The following is a 19,707-nucleotide window of genomic DNA, read 5'->3' as shown; positions in this document are numbered from 1 at the left end:
CCTTTTTTGAGCTTTCACACAATGTAAAAGCTACTTCTGGAAATACTACGGAATGCAGTGCAAGTTTAATGCTCCATTTTCTGTGCTATCTGCAAATGAATTTTTTTTCTGGAAACAAATAACACAGAAATTTGCAAAACTTGTGTTATATTCCGTTCTATTTATGGAAGTGGATTTTAGGTCATGGGAAAGTTCATATTGTAATAAGGGAAACATCAAGAAAAGGGAATAAATTTCCATGTGAATGCAGCCTTGAACTGTATCTTTGTACAAAGTAAATGTATTAAGTAGGCACAATAAATATAAAATGTGTAAATAGATACAATATGTATGTACGTACAAACACACAGAGAGATTATTAATGAAAAAACAAACTATAAATGCAGGTAGGTAGCCGTGTTGGTCTGACGCAGTAGAAATAAAAAAATAAAAAAAATGTTCAGTAGCACCTTAGAGACCAACTAAGTTTGTTCTGGGTATAAGCTGTGAGTTGGAGTCCAACCACATCTGGAGATCCTCTGGTCCTCCAGATGTGGTTGGACTCCAACTCACATCACCCCTGACACATGCTGGCTGGGGCTAATGAAGCCCAACATCTGGAGAGGTACAGGTTTCTCTTCCTTGATGGGTTGGGTGTTTGTTTTTGGGAGTAACAGTTTTGTTAATGAGAAACCAATATCTTTTAAAGCAGGACATCAGAGACCCCTGTAATTTCTGTTCTTTCATATGAGGCATTTTATCTTAGGAAACGTTAGAAAATATTCATTGAATGGAGGAGGATGAACCATTCTCAGAAAGATGGTTTCCGAAAAGGGGTTTTATCATGCTACTAAAATATAATATACAGTGGCCAGTGTTAAGACCTTGTCTGGATATGGTGCTAAATGATGGTTTATGAAGCTCTCTTGTTTTAACAAACCATCGTTTATTGCCCAGTCCCACTTGTTTAGTGCTAGATCTGAATGAGTCCTAAAAATGAGTGATTCCATGTGACATTGAGCATGCCATTTGGAATCACGCTAGCATTTTAAAAAAGAAGTTGGAGCCAGTGAGAACTCCCCTTTCTAATAGTAGCATGGGGGGGGGAGAGTTCAACCTCCCCTCCCTGTGTACAATATTCCCAATGAGAATTATCATGGATTCTGTTTGTGGGCCTGATCCTTATCTTCCCCCATTCCCTGTTGGGCAAGGCTTCCCACCTCTCCATCACCTGATGTTTGCAATGACACCAGGTGACCCATTTGAAATTACCTCCGTAGGCAAAGCAGCAGTGATCAGCTGAAGTGAGAGTATGCGGCAAGTGGGAATAGCTTGGCAGAAACAAGTAGAAAACCACCAAGCCAAACAAACCAAAACGAAACTTGACTACATTACAAGAAGTGGCTGTTTGATCATAAACTTTCAGTGACCAAAATGCCACTGGAGTGGTCAAATCTGGCACCCAGATCCTATGATTTGGCTTCTGTGTGTTTACGGGCAACAATATTGCAACAATAACTAGGGATGGAGGAGAATGTTTGTGTGTGAAAGCACATCTACAATACCAGAGTCAAAATACAGCCATCCTTCAGAAGGCACACAAACCTCTGAAGTTTGCAATGCAGTTCACCAGCCAGGAAAGGGTACAAAATGTGCTCAATAAATGCATATTTTAGTGAAAATAACACACAAATATTTTTTTAGATTAGAGGAGATTGCTTTGTACACATAAAGTCATGTGTACATCAGGAGACAGTCACACTACAAAGCTGATGAATTTTCATGAGGCTTTTTCTTCTTTTAAATCACAAACTGATGTGGAAATGTGGAGAACTTTATGGTTGGGGGAAAAATAAGAAACGGAGAGAAACCAAAATTGAGGGGTTCTCCCACCCCTAGAGGCAGCATTTGCATGTCATCATGTCTGGGTGAGATTACGCTAGGAGAGTGTTCAATAGAGCTTATTCTTAGCATTTCATCTCCCAGCGCAGTGAGTCTTGGGATCAGCCTGAAAGTTTCCTGTAGTGAAGAAAAGCATGTTCCCGAATCTCTCACCCACCAACACCACTATGGGGGCCCCAACCTCTTCAAAAGATGCCTTCTTTTCTCAAGCAGTGAATGTCAGGTTAATTTCAGCTTGATGCTATACAAGGGAAGCAAATCAATTCCTTTTAATGGAACAAGAAAAAAAGATCGATATAAAATTGCATTTTTCTTTCTAAATTGTTTAAAGAACAGGCAGATAATAATAGAGCTAAAACAATTGGTTGTTGAGAATCAGCAGGATTGCAATTACTCTTAATAGTTTTTTATTTATTAATATTTAGAAGCTGAGGTGTACGTTTGGGGATGACATTTAAATGATCAATAACCCCCTATGCAGCATTTACTTGCGCCACATACAATGATAACAGCATGTGCTTGGTTGAGTAAGAAAAGATCTGTAGTCCCTATTAGCTCAGTCAGTAGAGCGTGAGACTCTGAATCTCAGGGCTGTGGGTTCAAGCCTGATGTGGGGCAAAAGATCTACTGGTTGGACATGCCTGGACTAGATGATCCTCGTGGCCCCTTCCAAATCTACAATTCTATGATTCCTGCCTTTGCTAAAGGCCTCAGTGGCCTTCCATAAACTGCTATGTACTATACTTTGGAATGTTTTCAACCAGTGTGGAGCAGTGGTTAGAGTGTCAGACTGGGTTCAAATCCTCACTCAGCCATGAAGCTCACTGGGTGACCTTGCGCCAGTCACTGCCTCTCAGCCTAACCTACCTCACAGGGTTGTTGAGGGAATTAAATGAGGAAGGGGAGAACCATGAATGCCACCTTGAGCTCCTTTGATATCTGTGCTGAAAGTTAAGACATCAAAATAGAAGTTGGTGAGTTTTGTGTTGCAATTAGGAGGCAAGCGGCTTAGCTATGTGCTGTCCCATAAAGTACAACCTAGCTGGTTCTGTCCATCTTCTTCCCTCTGGATTAGCAGAAATGCTGCAACAGGCCTGTGGAGTTTTTTTTAAGGACCCTGCTAGGGGGTGCTATAAACCCCTGTTGACACGCATGCCAAAATACCCCATAGCTGTCAATTTTTCCCTTTACTTGCGAGGAAACCTATTCGGAATAAGGGAATTTCTCTTTAAAAAAGGGCAAAGTTGACAGCTATGCATTACCCACACCTGCATGAATTAGGCAACAGGGTGTCAGAAGTGGGACCACATTCAGCACAACATCCTATCCTTTACATTCAAAGACTCCAGAAGGGAGTGCAGAAGGTCTCGGGTTCAATGCCTGACATCTGCAGGTAGGGCTGGGAATGTCCCCAGTCTGAAACCCTAAAGAGTTTCTGCCAGCCAGTGTGGACAACACTGAGCTAGATGGACCAAGGGTCTGACTTGGTCTAAAGGCAAGCTTCTTATGCTCTAACATATAATGCATACTAGAATGTTTCTGCCTACTGACACATTACGCAGCTGCATTGTGTACATCACTTATCGAAGATAAATGGGTAGCAGGCATAGCAGAACGCCGTTCCTTTTGCAGATCCACACACTATTTATTTAGATTGTGCCAATAAATGATCATTATAGCTGCATTACTGGAACCACAGGGTAGGGCTAAATTCTGCAACCCTTTGTTATTTTTAATAGCACTTATTCACACAATTAGCATAATTGATTTCAACAGTACAACACAGGCGACAAAACAGCTACTCAGCTTGAGCAACAACTGCAGAAGCCATCTTACCATTATCACACCCTCCTACTCACTTGCTTTCAATCACTGTTTTCACCTCTTGGGCTGAATCTTTTTCCAGACTAGCCGATATTCTGCCTCTGGGGGATTTCTAGATGATCTCTTCTGCCACTGCACTACCAGTACTTATGTCTTTTTTTATAATGTTGTGGTTTTCTTTTTCTTCCAGGATCCTTGCTCCCACCACCCTCAAAGCATGATTTTAAAGCATCTTCTAGAGTCATGGATAAGAGACAAGATAGCTGCTAAACAAAGCAGAATATCTGGAAAAGACAATATTCCTTATAAATATCACCTCTGCCTTTCCTTTGAAGTTTTCACAATGCTTTATAAAATCTACGTTTGCTACAAATTGCGATTGATGGGATTGTATTCAATGCTAGGCCCACTCAAGGTTGACCCATTATACTGATTGGAAACATCTAAAAGCATTAATTTCAATGGGACTACTTTTGAGGAGGACTAGCATTGGATATGATGCATGAAATGCTTTTCAACTTCCATTGGTTACAGTGATAAAGGGTAACACCAGCACTTTGAATTGGGCCTGGAAATGCAATTGGTCCAAATGTGGCAGCATCTGTTCAGCCTGTCTGGTTATGCACTTTGTGTGATTCTCTGCAGCAAAAAAGGGGAAACGGCAGAAATCCAGTCAACTGATGTGGAGGGTGATGTGGCTAGCCCAATTTGTGAAACTCTGATTTTCTTAATCAACACGATCTGGGGGGGCATGGAGAAAGTCTAAATCATGGGTAGGCAAACTAAGGCCCGGGGTCCGGATCCAGCCCAATTGCCTTCTAAATCCGGCCCATGGATGGTCCGGGAATCAGTGTGTTTTCACATGAGTAGAATTTGTGCTTTTATTTAAAATGCATCTCTGGGTTATTTGTGGGGCATAGGAATTCGTTCATATTTTTTCCTTCAAAATATACTCCGGCCCCCCTCAAGGTCTGAGGGACAGTGGACCGGCCCCCTGCTGAAAGGTTTGCTGACCCCTGGTCTAAATCAAAGGATAGCTAATGTAGTACCTTCCAGTTGTTTTGGACCCCAGTTCCCATCACTCCAGACAGGATGGCCAATGGTTCGGGATGATGACCCTCAGGGTCCCTTCCAACTCTACAATTCCATGATTCTATGGTCTCTAAACTAACCTCTTCAACCTGCATTTCACAGGTATAGGGAGTCTGATCAGCATCCCAGTCATTTTTGTTATTTGAATATTCTCCTGGCTACTATCCAGTCGTATGCAAACTGCATTCTATATGGAACCAGAATGCACCGGCAAAGTAGCTGTTTATGCATTTTAATTTTTTTTAAAAAAACCAAAACATCAGAACAAAATATAATTCTCTTCATTTAGGATTTCATACTCATAAGCAATTGCTGAAATCATTTTTGTGTTTTACAAATCAGCGCCTAATAACCAGGACGCTGGTACGCGACATGTACAAGCGAGATACAGCGATATGGAATCTAATTTACAAGGATAGCTATCTTGCCAGACCAATAATCTTAACAGCAAACTTGCTTTTTTGACATTTCTAATTATGAAGATGCTATCATCCCTCAGAGACAAATCACAATTATTTCCTTGCTTTGTTGGAGCATATGAGCCCGCTGTGTTTCCCCCCCCCCTCCATCGACTCATATGCATAAACAAATAGCACTTAAAAGTAACAGTACATTCATTACTGTGGAATTAGAATGAATTCCCTATTAAAAATACCTATCACATCACTTAACAGCTAATTAGTTCATCATAATCAACACGATCACAGTGAATAGTAAATGGTTATACAAGGATCATCTATTTGGTGGATGCAGAGAGGTGCTTTTTCGATGTACTGCCCGCCCTGCGAGGGCTCCTTGGCTACGAAAAGCTCCAGCTCTGCTGAGAATATGTCTATAAATGACGCAATATCTTGGGAAGGGCTGGTTATGCTGACTTTCCCCCCTTTTTTTAAAGAACTGATGCCCACCACCCCTTCCAGGAAGGGGTGGCTAGCACCCACTGGTACTCTTCCCAATAGGTCTTGCCCCGATGAGGCAATTGCGAGGACTGAAGATCCCCGCCTTCCCACTGCTCCTTAAGTCTCCTCCTCCCTTGCTTCCTTCCCCAGCAGCCTCACTGTCATTTGTCTTGTCTCTCTTTGTTCCGCCCTCTTCATACTTCTTCTGGGAGGAAAGCTGGTTGCAGTAAGAGGGGGAGACTCCTAGGCTTCTTCAGCAGCTTGCCTTATCTCTGCCTCTTGACCCACCTCAGCTTCTGCCTCTGCTTCTGGACTGCTCTCTGCCACAGCCCCGTCCTGCTCACTAAACCCTGTTGCCTCTTCAGCTTCCAACACCTCCTCCTCCTCCCAGTCTGCTCCCTCTTCTCTCTCTGACCGTTCATCGTTGTTCCACCACCAATCCTCTGGCTTGGATCTGAGTTCTCTTGGAGGTTCCCCAACTGGTGCCTCCCATCTCTCCTTGCATCCAGCCAGTCCATGACACAGAGCCACCACCTGACTGGTTATATAGAGAGGTCAGCAGTGGACCAGCCTCCATTAGGGGAAGAGGGAGGTATTTTTGACCTTCCAGATGCTTTTGGACTCCAATTCCCATCAGCCCCAGTTAGCACGGCCAATGGTCTGGGATGATGGGAGCTGTAGTCCAGCAACATCTGGAGGGCCACAGGTTCTGTATCTTTGCCCTACAGCTAATTATTTGGAGGCCTTCTTATAACAACCTATCCTGAGCTAAGGCCTCAATATCCCATAATTCTGATTTATTTTGATTTCTGTATCGTCTAGGGTGTTTTGCAATAGCTTGTAACACATTGTATACATAACAGCAACAATCATTAAAATAATTTGCCCACTTTAAATGGGTGGTGGTGGGGGAAACACCTGAATAACTCTATATAAGGCATCTCTCTGCCTATATATTATAGATTTATACCAGAAGCAGTTTAAGTTTATGGCCCCAGGGGGAATGGTAGCCTGTATAAGTTGTAATCACCTTTATCATTTTACTATTTCACATCTCTGCACAGGTGTTTCAAGCTGCAAAGCAATTTTCACTTTCTGTTGGCCATTTTGCTCAAATAAACGTTTTTATACCGCATGCTTCTTGCTAATTCCCTTACACTAAGGTAATATCGGCATTTACTGGATATTTTCCCTGCAGTAATAAGCAAGGCAAGATTTCTAAGGTAACCGCAATGCTGTTCATCTTTATTCCTTTTTAAAGTGTTGGTGGTGCACAATTGTTTTCGGTAAAGATCTCTAAATGAGTACTTTTGTTAGCACATATAATGGATAAGCATTGACAGGTATGAGTTCAGAGATGTACAAGGAGATCTAGGGACACTCTGGTTCTTTCTTCTGAGGTACTGATGCAAGCACTGAGCAAGGGCCACAGCTCGGTGGGAGAGAATCCGCTTTGTGAAGAGAAGGTCCCTGGTTTGATCCCCAGTTAGGGCTGGGAGGGACTGCTTTCTGTATCCCTATAGAGACACTGCCAGTCAGTGTAGACAAAGCCTCACTCCGTATAAGGCTTCCCATGCCCCAGTTGGATCGAGCTGTCTTTCCTAAACTCTGCACGGATTTCCTCGGCCTTCCAGATAGAAGGAACAAAACTATGCCAACCCTCGCAGGAATGGATGCTCAGGCAGCCTGATTCAAATCTCTTCTCCTCTGCTTTGATCTCACATAATCCATTTTTAGGTTCTAATCCTTCAAAGCGCAGGTAACTGCGGGCAGTTAACCACGGCCTCTAAAGCGTCACAGATGAAATAAATTAACCGAAAAGGCAACAATATTGATGTAATATAACAAACGCCATGGATGTCACCAAAAAAAGAAGTGAGAGAAAGGAGGAGGGGGGAGGATTTATCAAGGCAAAAGGCTCAAATTAGACTCAGGGAAATGATCTTTATTGATTCCATCTCTCATTTTGCTCTATTTTGGGCATATTAAAAGCCTGGTTGATCAATAACGTAACTTCCCCTCCTTCTCTTTAGGACAATGAAACATGGACAGAGCAGAATCTTCACTTTCTCGCAGGGGGCAGCAGATCCAAAGGCAAATAAGGCCAAGATAGGAAGCTGTTGTTTAGCGAGTTCAGAGCATTAGCAGCTTAAGATGAACCCTGCAGGATCAGGCCAAAGGCCCATCCAGCCCTGCATCCTATTCTCACAGTGGCCAACCAAAGGCCCCAGTTGGAATCCCCAAAGCAAGAGCTGAGGGCAAGACCACTCCCACCCACTTGTGATTCCACAAAACTAGCGTTCAAAGGTATACTGACCCCAACAGGAGAGGTGGAACACAGCGATTATGGCCAGTAACCATTGATAGCCCTATGCCCCATTAGTCCACCCAGTTACCAGTATTGTCTAGGATTGGAGAACTGGATCTGGATGTTGGGCTGGATGCAGAATAGGCCCACCCTCCTTAGGTCACCTTTGCTAGGTGGGTGGGGCTTCTCACCAGTCAATCACCTGGCACCAGGAGATTTGACTTCAAAGGAAGAATCGGGAGCTCACTCGAGGAGGGTTCAGGACTCTGGCTTTCTTAGATGAGAGCCTTAGAAAAGGTGGAAGGCAGGGACCTTCAGTCCTGGCAACTGCTCCACAGGAGCAAGACCTACTGGGAAGGGTTTCTGAGACCACTAGGCTGCATTGTATATTCATTTCCTTGAATAATTTTTTCGCTTCACTGACAACAGAGATCTGCATCCTTCCTCACTGACCTGTTTAGGACTCCAGCCCTGACACTCGTGAATAAACAAGTGTCGTTTCTCTCCCTAGCAAGACTGTCAATTGGCTTGGCTTTGCTTTCCACTGCTGAAAAGAACGGTCTCAGTGCAATTTTAATCCCCCCAAAATCTACTAAATTGCACCATCCTGCTTGGACTGTTTGCACCAACCACACTCTGTTGTTGTTGTTGCTGCTGCTGCTGCTGCTGTTGTGCTTATTAACAGCATTTCAGCTATTTTAACATTGATTAGAGGGTTTTTTTGTGGGTTTCTTTTTGCAGTTCCAAAAAACAACAGCAACGCAACCCACGATACACGCCGTGGATATCAATTGAAGGATACCGCAAATAAATTTGACATCAGAGTGGAGGGAGAAGAGTGGAAACGGGACCAATTTATTTCGGGTACATTGCTTGTCAGATGGAGAAATGAAACATAATTTATGGTGTGACATTTCCAGCAGCAAATAGATTCTAGCATAAGCAATTAACACTGGTTCTGTTTGGCAGGCTTTGGGAGATTACTCATAGGGGGTGCGTGTGTGTGCTGAGTTACAATAGCACACACATAACAAAATAGAGCCTTTCTGTCTTCACCACCTTACATCAAATCCCTGTAGCTAAAAGTTTATGATAAAAATATATTCCACGTATGTTAACCCTGTACTGACTCAGGACAAATGCCTGTTGCCAAGGTGGGGGTGTAACAATAGTCTGTTGCTAAGAAGGTGGGCAGGAACCAAAAGGTTTGCCCCAACTCCATGGAAAAATCCTCTCCCCAAGACATTCCCACTAACAGGGGGAAATTTTGGAGGAGCCTTTCCTTCTTAAAGAAGACAGAAACTTGCCTCATACCATATCAGACAATCTGTCCATCTGGCCAGTTCTCCAGGGACTAGGGGCGGGGGAGAAGTTCAATTCAGATTGCATTTAAAGGTAATTCTACCTAATCTGCAGTTCCCAAAACAATACAAGAAGCAAAACACAGCCATCTCTTCAAATTCACACTTCTCTCTGAATTTTGTAATGCCCCTCTTCCGCCAAGTAAAGGGTACGAAAACACATATGCCAGGGTACAGTGTCTGTAAAAATGCATCTATTCACAAATTAATTCTATTAAGGAAAATTGCTTTGCAAAAATTGAGTACATCAGACACAATGCCATTTTTTTTTGGCATTTAAGGAGAAATTCCCACTAAAACACTGATCAATTTTCATGAGGACTTAGAAAAAATGTTGCAAACTGATGTGGAAATGTGGGGAGCTGAACTTTAAGACTGGAAACATGAAGAAATAAGGGAGAAACCAAAACTGAGATCTACCCATCCATAGGGGCATCTCATACTTTCATATGCTCTGCCTAATTTGGCCCCACTGTAACTAACTTCTTTGACCACTCCTGCCCTAACCTTGGCAAGTGTCTCTAATATCTAAACACATCCCTGAAAGCCTTAAAAAAAGAAAGAAAGAAAAATAGCCTTTCAGGGACAGAGGATTCTTGATATCTCCAGGAGCTTACTGCGTTCCTGGAAATGCTCTAATAGTTAAGAAGTGTTTCCTAAAGTTTAAATGACTGGGAAACCATCAGGGTTGACATGTGCAATCTGGAGTACTTGGTGTAGCACTAAGCGAAAGTGGGGCTTAGCTATAGTGTGGGCATCTTCTGGAAAAGCCACCATGCTTGTTTCCATTTCTGTGAAATTCCGCTGCGGTAAGGCAAGAGGCACTTGGGAACAGATGGGAGACCGAAACTTGGGTCTTGCTTGCCTGGTTGCAGTTAACTCTAAAGCAGCTCCCAATCAACAGGATTAGATGATACAAAAAATGAAAAAGAGAAAGGGGCTGAATAATCCTCTAAACATCGCATAGTCGCTATATCTTTAATATGATCCCACTAATCCAATTAAGGCCCAAAGGAAACCACATCTCAAATGCCATGCTTCAATGTGATTTGCTCTGTATCTCCTAACCATTCATTAACAAGACATATTTTTAAACCAGGCTTTCCTGCCTTTCAAGCTGGTGCTTGTTGATCTGAAGTGAAGCAGGGGCCCCTCTCCCATCCTCGCCTTTCCCTTCCTTTCAAACAACCCAGTTCTTTCTGATTCTTCCCTGCTGAATATAGCTCTCTCCCAAGTTCACTTCTTTTCCTCTCCTTTCAAATTTGAGCAGAGGTTGGATGGCCAACTGTCAGGGACTCTTCAGTTGAGATTCTTACATTGCTGGGGTTTGGACTTGACGACTCTCAGGACCCTTTCCACTCAAAAATTCTATGATTCTAAGTGTGGGATGGAGGAAGATGAAAGAAAAGTGTGGAAAGTCAGTTTTTTGTGTGTGAACATTACTCCTACCCCATCCATTTTTGTGTTTGTGCAAAAACCGAACTTCAGCAAAAATCCAGCTTCCCTTTGTGCGTCCATTGCTTTTATTCATTAGGAAAGCACAGCAAGTAATCCTGCGCTAAAAAACAACCCACCCTTCTATTTTGGAAATAGCATTGCTCCAGGTAAGGAAAGTGTTCTTTTAAAAAATAATATATATATTTTTGGTGGGGGAGAATCTACCAGAACCCTAGAAGTATTTAGCAATACCATAATTACATTCCACCAGTATGCAAACCCAAAGGAACATACGGCCCTTTTACAGTGCAACTGTGAACCCGATGTGCGCTCCTTTTTAATTACACATGTGCCTGCTGAGGACATATGATTGAGTCTAGCAAAGCTAATTCACAACCAGCATGAGAGCAGGCATTAATATTAAATATTACACCCTGGTTGGTTCTCCGGACTATCAATTATCCCCAGAGATGGGGACAAAATGGAAATTGGCAGGAATCGATTCCTGTGCCAATGGGAAGCGATGCAGACACAAGCACAGCGCATCCTGGAAATAAAAAGGAAGTGGCCAGGCTCCTGTCTGCATTTGTTGTATGCTACACCCCCCCCAGTATGGCACCCATGGGTGCTATGACACCTGCAAATATTCAGGTTGGTGCCTCACAAGACCCCCTGTCCCTCTAATTTTTTAAAAATGGATTTAGGATGGGGCAGGTGCCTTTTTTTTATAGAGTACTGTCTCCTTTTTAATACCGTATTTTTCGCTCCATAGTACGCACCTTGTTTTAGAGGGGGAGAACAAGAAAAAAAAAATCTCCCCCTCTCTGTGCAGCGCCCCTTCAGCGAAGCAGCAGGAGAAACTGAGCCCCTTCCATTTCTCCTCCCGCTTCGCTGAAGTGGTGCTGCGCAGCTCTCCCTCTCTCACATTGCCTTCGCTTTCAGTGAAGGCAACCCGAAGCCTCTGGAGCACGGCGGGAGTTCCTGCTGTGCTCTGGAGGCTTCGGGTTCCTTTCGCTGAAGCCAAGAGAGCAGGACTTTCCTGGCTCCAGAGAAAGGAGAGGCGAAAGGAAAGGCTTCAGCGAAAGGAGCAGCCTTCCCGCTGCTCCCCGAGCTTGTGGGGCTAGCGGTGGGGGGAAGCCTGGCTTTCCCCCACCGCCAGCCCCAAAGAGCAGGTCGGGGCTGGTGGGGGAAGCCCGGATTCTCCCCGCAGCCCCAGGGACCACACATTCTCTCCATAAGACGCACAGACATTTCCCCTTAGATTTTAAGTGGAAAAAAGTGAGTCTTATGGAGCGAAAAATACGGTATATATGTTTAATTCGTTTTAAGGTCTGTGCAGATGTTTTGTCTGGTTTTTTTGGAGGGGGGGCGCTTTTAAGCGCTGCGGATTTTCCTTCTGTGAAATGGGTATTTTGTAGTCCTCACAACAGATTTCAAAATGTGTTGGGGACCCCAAAGTAGCAAAATGTTCCATGGGCAATGCTTTGCAAGGGCTTGGCTTCCTTGGAGAGGAGAGATCAAAGAATAACAGAATCATAGAATTGTAGAGTTGGAAAGGACTCCAAGAGCAGGAATCACAGCTAAAGAATCCCTCGCAGATGGCCACCCGATCTTGGTTTAGAACAGCGGTTCTCAACCTGTGGGTCCCCAGATGTTGTTGGACTACAACTCCTAACATCTCTGAGCTCTGGCCTTGCTAGCTAGGGGTGATGGGAGTTGTAGTTCAACAATATCTGGGGACCCACAGGTTGAGAAAGGCTGGTTTAGATACTTCCAACCAAGGAGAGTCCACTAGCACTACCAAGGAGCTCATTGCAGACTTAGAGCGATTACTTTCAAATATGCAGGCCGGGCATAGGCCAGGGGTAGGGAACTGCATCTCTCCAGATGTTATGGGACTGCAGCTCCTGTCATCCCTTAACATTGGCTATGCTGAATGGGACTGATGGGAGCTGGAGTCTAGCAAACTGGAGGGCAATAGATTTTGCACCTCCAGCAATGACAGAGGCTAATTGCTTAAGCACTCTTATCAAATCAGCAGACCCATTGCCCCACACCAGATCCCCAGAGAGAGTTGCCCCAAGATATTTTCAGCCTTCCAGGGACGCAGCTCATTTCTCTATCCCTATGTCTGTCTTCCAAATTTTAAGTGCAGCTTCTCTCATACACAGACTTCACACATCAACCCCAAACCTTTAGCTAGGAGGGGGTGACGTGGAGGAAGGTGTTCCACTTTCCCCAAATGGCTTTCCACATTCCAGGGAAGATATGGGACGGGTTAATCACCCTCTAACAATTAGTGCCCTTAAAGTGACATCCATTACTCATCTTGGCACAATTACCTGCAATTTTTCCAAACAAAGTATGTGGCTGGCACAAATTGGTCACTGACCACTAAGGGACATCAGACAGTCATTCTGGCCCATTAACTCCCTTTCATCCAAACTAAAGACTCATTCGCGGCAATCAGGTAAAAAGCAACATTATTCCAATGATAGTGACAATTCTGTCTCCCTCGCTCTTCACAACAAGGCTGTTGTTTACTGGGCACCATGGGTGCTGAGAGTCCTTAAAAGGTAAAGGTACCCCTGCCCGTACGGGCCAGTCTTGACAGACTCTGGGGTTGTGCGCCCATCTCACTTAAGAGGCCAGGGGCCAGCACTGTCCGGAGACACTTCCGGGTCACGTGGCCAGCGTGACATCGCTGCTCTGGCGAGCCAGAGCCGCACACGGAAATGCCGTTTACCTTCCCGCTGGTAAGCGGTCCCTATTTATCTACTTGCACCCGGAGGTGCTTTCGAACTGCTAGGTTGGCAGGCGCTGGGACCGAGCAGCGGGAGCGCACCCCGCCGCAGGGATTCGAACCGCCGACCTTTCGATCGGCAAGCCCTAGGCGCTGAGGCTTTAACCCACAGCGCCACCTGCTGAGAGTCCTTAGGGGTTTCCTATTCCCCACACACAGTTACGATTCTCAGAGTGGCTTAACAATCAAGCCCTCTCCACAGGGAACTCTGGGAATTGTAGTTCTGAGAGCAGAACAGAGGGTTTCCTAACAACTCAGCACTCTTAACAAACTACAGCTCCCAGAAGTCTTGTTTAAGTGGTATCATAGTTTGGGGAAGCTTTTAATGTTATCCTAGTTTCTGGAAGCTTTTAATGTTTGGTATTATTTCTGGAAGCTTTTAATGTTTGGTATTATTAGTATTAGTACAGTATTAGTATTAGTATTAGTAGTATCTTTGCTGGAAGCTACAGTAGTACCTCGGGTTACATACGCTTCAGGTTACATACGCTTTAGGTTACAGACTCTGCTAACCCAGAAATAGTACCTCAGGTTAAGAACTTTGCTTCAGATGAGAACAGAAATCATGCTCCGGTGGCAGTGGGAGGCCCCATTAGCTAAAGTGGTGCTTCAGGTTAAGAACAATTTCAGGTTAAGAATGGACCTCCGGAACGAATAAAGTATGTAACCAGAGGTACCACTGTAATAACAATAACAATAATAATAAGTGGTATCATAGTGTTTTAAATGTATGGTGTGTATGTGGCCTAGATCAAGTAGTCTCACCCCTGATTTTGCATCTGCCTTTCCTGGTATCTGTGAGTGCAGCATAAGCAACTGCAAGTGTCTCCAGAATTTGAAACCAAGATTGATGTCCCAGTGGGTGTCAAGGGGAGAGTTTGCAAATGCCAGGGATTGGGCAGCAAAACGCAGCCCTGCCCTGCCTTACCTTGTCCCTTATTTCCATGTTGTTCAAAATGGAAGTGAAGCAAGCTCAAAATGGGCTACGCACTTTTTTTTCTTTTCTGGGCAGCAGAAACATGTTATTAACCAACAAGCAGGCCTGTTGCACAGGGACCTTTAAATGACAGTCACATCCCTTTAGAGGTTATTAAGTATCACAATTGTGCATTTTCAAGATCCCAGCAATAACTGCTTTAGGATGGGTGTTCAAAATGCTGAACTAATGGTTGCTTGAAGCCTGAACTTCCAGCTATGTTGAAAGTGTATACTGAGTAACAGAATATGTTCTCCATTTGCATTTCATTCCATTTAATTGAAAAAATACAGAGCAATCTATTTTCCCCTTCTGCGTAATTAAAAGAAAATAGGCTTAAAAAACAACACCAAGCAATTTCAGGTATGCAAAACTTGAGGGAGCGTCATTGGTTTTACACCAGAAAGTAATTTGTATGTGAACTTCCAAGTTCCAGAAGACGCTGTTCTTTAATCAATCAGCTGCTTCAACAAGGAATTTAATACTGTAGTGTAAACGTTTCATAGCTCAGAATACAGATGTTGTGCCGAAAATTATGGAACTGCTGTTTTTTTAATTTAAAAAATAGACATTGTTTGGGATTTGATTGACAGTCTCTTCAGGGACAACAGAATGCAGGTGGGCATATGCACTGATCAAAACTCGCTCCAAAACTCTGTGTCTGAGGAGAAGGAACAGAAGGAGGAAATGCCATTTCACACAGTGTGTAGTTTGACATATGCCGTTTCCTTCCTCAGGATGAGGTAATGGCCACCAACCAATGGCAAATGAGAGATATTTATGGAGGTATTATAATGTATTTCTGTGCACTGCTCTGGTTCCCCAGAAGCGGCTTAGTCCTGGTGGCCACATGACCCGGAAGCTGTCTGAGGACAAATGCCGGCTCCCTCGGCCTATAGAGCGAGATGAGCGCGCAACCCCAGGGTCGTCCGCGACTGGAACTAATGGTTGGGGTACCTTTACCTTTATTAGAATGTAAGAACAGTTCAAGAAGATGCTGCATCAGGCCAATGACCCTTCTAGTCCAGCATCTTGTTTTCAAGGTGGCCAACCAGATGCCTGTGGGATGCCCAGAAGCAGGACCCCCAGTGCAGCAGCATTCTCACCTCCTGTGTTTTCAACAACTGGTACTCAGAAGCATTACTCCCTCTGAAGATGGCGGCAGAACACAGCCATCAGGGCTAGCAGCCGCCAGTAATCTTCACCTCCACCAATTTGTCTACCTGTTTTAAAGCCAACCAACATGGCAGCCTCCGGTGACAACAAGTCCCACAGTTTAACTATGCACTGTGTGAAGAAGTACCTTCTTTTGTCTGTCCTGAGGATAAGGCTGGCTGTGGCTGTTTGCTACCCACAGAGGCCCTGTGCTTCTGAAGACCAGTTGCTTGTTAGCCAGTGTCAGAAAAGGATGCTAGGCCTGATGGGCTGATATAGCAGAACTCTCCTCAACGTTTTTCTAGTCTAACCATCTGCCTATGTGTTTGATTTCTGTGAGTAGAGAGGATTGGTTGAAATGTGACTGAATCCAGCAGTTCTGCCCCCATATTACTAGCAAGCAAGATCGACAGTGTCCATCTTGAAGCAGGCAAGTAGAGCTGATGAAGAAGGCAGCCAAGCAGTAGAGTGAGCAGTGTGTTAGCGTGCACTATCATTAGCATTCAAAGCCCTAAATCGGGGGAGCCCCAAATACCACCTCCTTCCCTACAGACCCTCTCGGGGGCTAAGATCCGTGGAGGATGCCCTCTTGAAGCTCAGGTGGTGGCGGCTGGGGAGAGGGCATTCTCTGTGGCGGTCCCTAAGTCGCAAAACTCCCTCCCCACACTTGAAACTCGAGAGCACATTTTTAGGGCTCCCTGTATTATGTTACTTGAAAATCGGGAGTGGCAGCCACATCTCTCCTTTCCTCATGGGCCAACTTACCTTCCAGAGGGCAGAAACGAGTCACTTGCTCTGGCATCAGCTTCCCCTGCTTGTGCTGACAGTACATCTCAGCAATCTCCTGCCGACACTGCTTGGATTTGGCTCGGGAGAGCGCAGAGATGGCCTCCTTGCCCGAGATTTCGCATTTGGGCGGCTGCTCGTAGGCGAGTTCAGGAGAGCTGTTCCCATTCTTCTTCAGATGGTGCTGCCTGGCCTGGGACCTGTGGATATCTTTCAACTGGCTGCCATTGATGCTGGTCTTTGGGGCCGGGTGGCCGTACTGCAGCACCTCATTGGAGCTTTTCCCCAGGAGCGAGTTCTCTTTCACCTTCTCCTCCTGCTCCAGCTTCCTCCGCAAACGCTCCTTCTGCTTGCTCAGGGGCTTTTTCACCAGCTCCACCTGGTGCTTCTGCTTCTGCGTCCTGGGAGCAAAGTTGCTATTGTCTATATTTTCCAAGTCCTTGGGGACAGAGTTTTCGTTGTTGCTGTCCGTCCGCATTTTCTCCTTCGGCCGGTGGGAAAAGTAGCCGTCCTGCAGAAGCAAAGGGGGAAAACGATTATTGCTCTGATAATTCGGGATGGTCACCGGCCTGTGTGGATCTCCAAGGTGCCTGACACTGAATCAGACCGTTGGTCCATCGTTACATCTGCACCAGACCTTGAAAGCATATTCAATGCACATTTAAAGCACAATAGCTCCTTCCAAAGAATCATGGGAACATGAGTCATTGTTTGTGAAGGGTGCTGGGAAATGTAGCAATGTATTGAGGAACATCTGGAGGGCACCATGCTAGCCACCCTTGGAATATGGAACTGAATCATTTCTCTTCTGTCTCTTCCATTCTGTTTTTTTTTTAAATCTCTTTTAAAAAATTGATTTTCTTGAGCTATATAAACTCTTTAAAGTTCCTGTTGAAATATAAAGCTGCATGGAAGTTAGAACTGTGTAGAACACAGCAGGGAAGAGGATGAGGACCAAATTAGAATTAGTTAGCTCTGACAAGGTTATGGGTTACCCACTCTTGCCTTACTGGCACTGGAAGGCTGGCCCCTACCAACTTCTGCCTTCCTTCCTTACAACCAGTCAGGTGGTGGTTCTGCCTCCCATTAGCTCTGGCTCCCCCTACTGTTGGTCTCCCTGCCTTCTGCCCAATGGGCACTAGCTCCCACTGCTGTTTGGTCTTCCATTTGGAGAGATGGCTTCGATTCCATCCATTTTATGGTTCCGTTCCACTCTGCTGTTCGCTACATTATTTTAAAATGTGTTTTTGTTGCGATGCTTTATGACTAGGATGCTTTTTTTGTGTGGGTGAGGGGGGATTTTACATTGAGAGCTGCTTTAGCTCCCTTTGGGTCAAAATGCAGCCTAGAACGATTGATATAAATAATAAGTAAAACGAATTCCGCTCCGGGGCACGGAGCCATTCAGCACAGCCGAATTCAGAGGAAGCATTCTGCATGTTTGCCGCCCTACATTCAAACTCTTTGCTCTCGGTAGTTTTGGGTCATTATCGCTTTGAAAAGAAAACATAATTCAAGCAGAGCAAGACAAATGTAAAAAATGTAAAGCTTATTAACATTATACCCAGAACTTCTCTACTGAACTGTCACTCCCACTGCTGTGACAGACTAAGCATTATTCATTTGCATGATTTGTTGTCCTGTTTTCTTTATCCTCAAGCAATTGCTACAAATTGGGGTTACTTATGCTAATTGAACATGGCGGCTTCTTTCATTTTAATGAGATTATTGGGATGTTCTTGCCTTTTGTGGGGGCTGGGATCCCCCCCCAGCCCCCCACGGACGAGAACCACAGAATCTATTTGGTAATGATACAATTAATATTAATATTAGTCGCTGTGCATGCGCAGTTGTTCATATGTTTTGGAAAGGAAAGGCAGAAACACAGTAGTGTTTTATGATGCCTTGCCAATGTCCTCAGCCTGATTTCTTTTCGGTTATGACATGGGTTTGGTACAGATAACATATACAGAAATTATACGTATGTTGCTCAAAAAAACACACCTGCATGTATGAAAACAGAAGGGCAAAACTTGAATGATTTAGTGCAGGGGTAGCCAATAAGGCATCCTCTAGTTGTTGCTGGACTTCCACACCCATCGTCCTTGACCATGGGGGAAGATGGGAGTTGGGAGTCCAGTTGTATCTGGACAGCAGCCACATTGGCCAGTCTTGGTTTAGTGGGAACATTTCTAGACAAGTGGATAAAAATAGCTTCCAAGAAAGTAGGAAGAGCCCTGCTGGATTAGGCCACAGGCCCATCTAGTCCAGCATCATAGAATCATAGAGTTGGAAGAGACCACAAGGGCCATCGAGTCCAACCCCCTGCCAAGCAGGAAACACCATCAGAGCACTCCTGACATATGGTTGTCAAGCCTCTGCTTAAAGACCTCCAAAGAAGGTCTTTAAGATCCTAAGTCTCTGATAGCTCAGTTGGTTAGAGTGTGGCACTCATAATGCCAAGGTTGCAGGTTCAATTCCCATATGGGACAGCTGCATATTCTTTTGTTGCAGAGGATTGGAGTAGATGATCCTCCGGGTCCCTTCCAACTCTTATGATTCTATGATCCTGTTCTCACAGTGGCCAACCAGATGTCTCTTGGTAAGTCCGCAAGCAGAATCTGAGCGCAAGAGCACTCTCCCCTCCACTGGTTTCCGACAACTGACATTCAGAGGCTTACTTCCTCTGACAGTGGAGGTCAAAAAATAGCCATTTCAGCTAGTGGACATTGATAGCCTTATCCTCCAAAAAAGAACATCAGGTTTTCAGAAAATGTAACGGTTGGTGCAAGGTGGCGATTTTTATCGGAACCGCAGGATGCTCCCCAAGTTGTGATCTCAATGAAAATCCTCCCTTCCACTCTTGTGATCAGCCTTTGAAAAAAACACAACACTCTTATTGGTGCCTTTGTTCCTACTGGGACCATTCATTCCCTGCCTACCATATTTCATTTATTGATTTAGAAAATTTAGAGACGTGTGCATGATTTCCAAGCAGTACAAACAAAACCATAGATCAAACGTGGCTGAAACCCACAAACCAATTAAAAACCATCACCATTAACAATGAAGATAAAAACTAATAGAACTTAGGAGACTAGTCTACACGTGCCTTGGCTGTGCCCTGTTGAGCTCCAACCTGGCTGTTTCCCAGGCCAATAAAAAGTGGACTGAGAGCACTCCAT

At 44.6% G+C, this 19,707-nt stretch overlaps 1 protein-coding gene across 1 annotated transcript in view; it reads right to left on the bottom strand.

Annotated features, from left to right (window-relative positions):
• The window catches only part of XYLT1 (xylosyltransferase 1), a 166,118-nt gene that overhangs the window by 50,078 nt on the left and 96,333 nt on the right, over window positions 1–19,707 (bottom strand). Inside the window, exon 3 of the mRNA XM_079952376.1 lies at window positions 16,502–17,033. Coding sequence (XP_079808502.1) covers window positions 16,502–17,033 — 532 coding nt within the window. The remainder of the gene's footprint in view (window positions 1–16,501; window positions 17,034–19,707) is intronic.

Source organism: Podarcis cretensis (genome assembly GCF_951804945.1).
Source record: "Podarcis cretensis genome assembly, chromosome: 14".
Classification (NCBI taxonomy): Eukaryota; Metazoa; Chordata; class Lepidosauria; order Squamata; family Lacertidae; genus Podarcis; species Podarcis cretensis.
The sequence above is the reverse complement of the archived record's forward strand: the minus strand, read 5'-3'. Positions and strand labels throughout refer to the sequence as shown.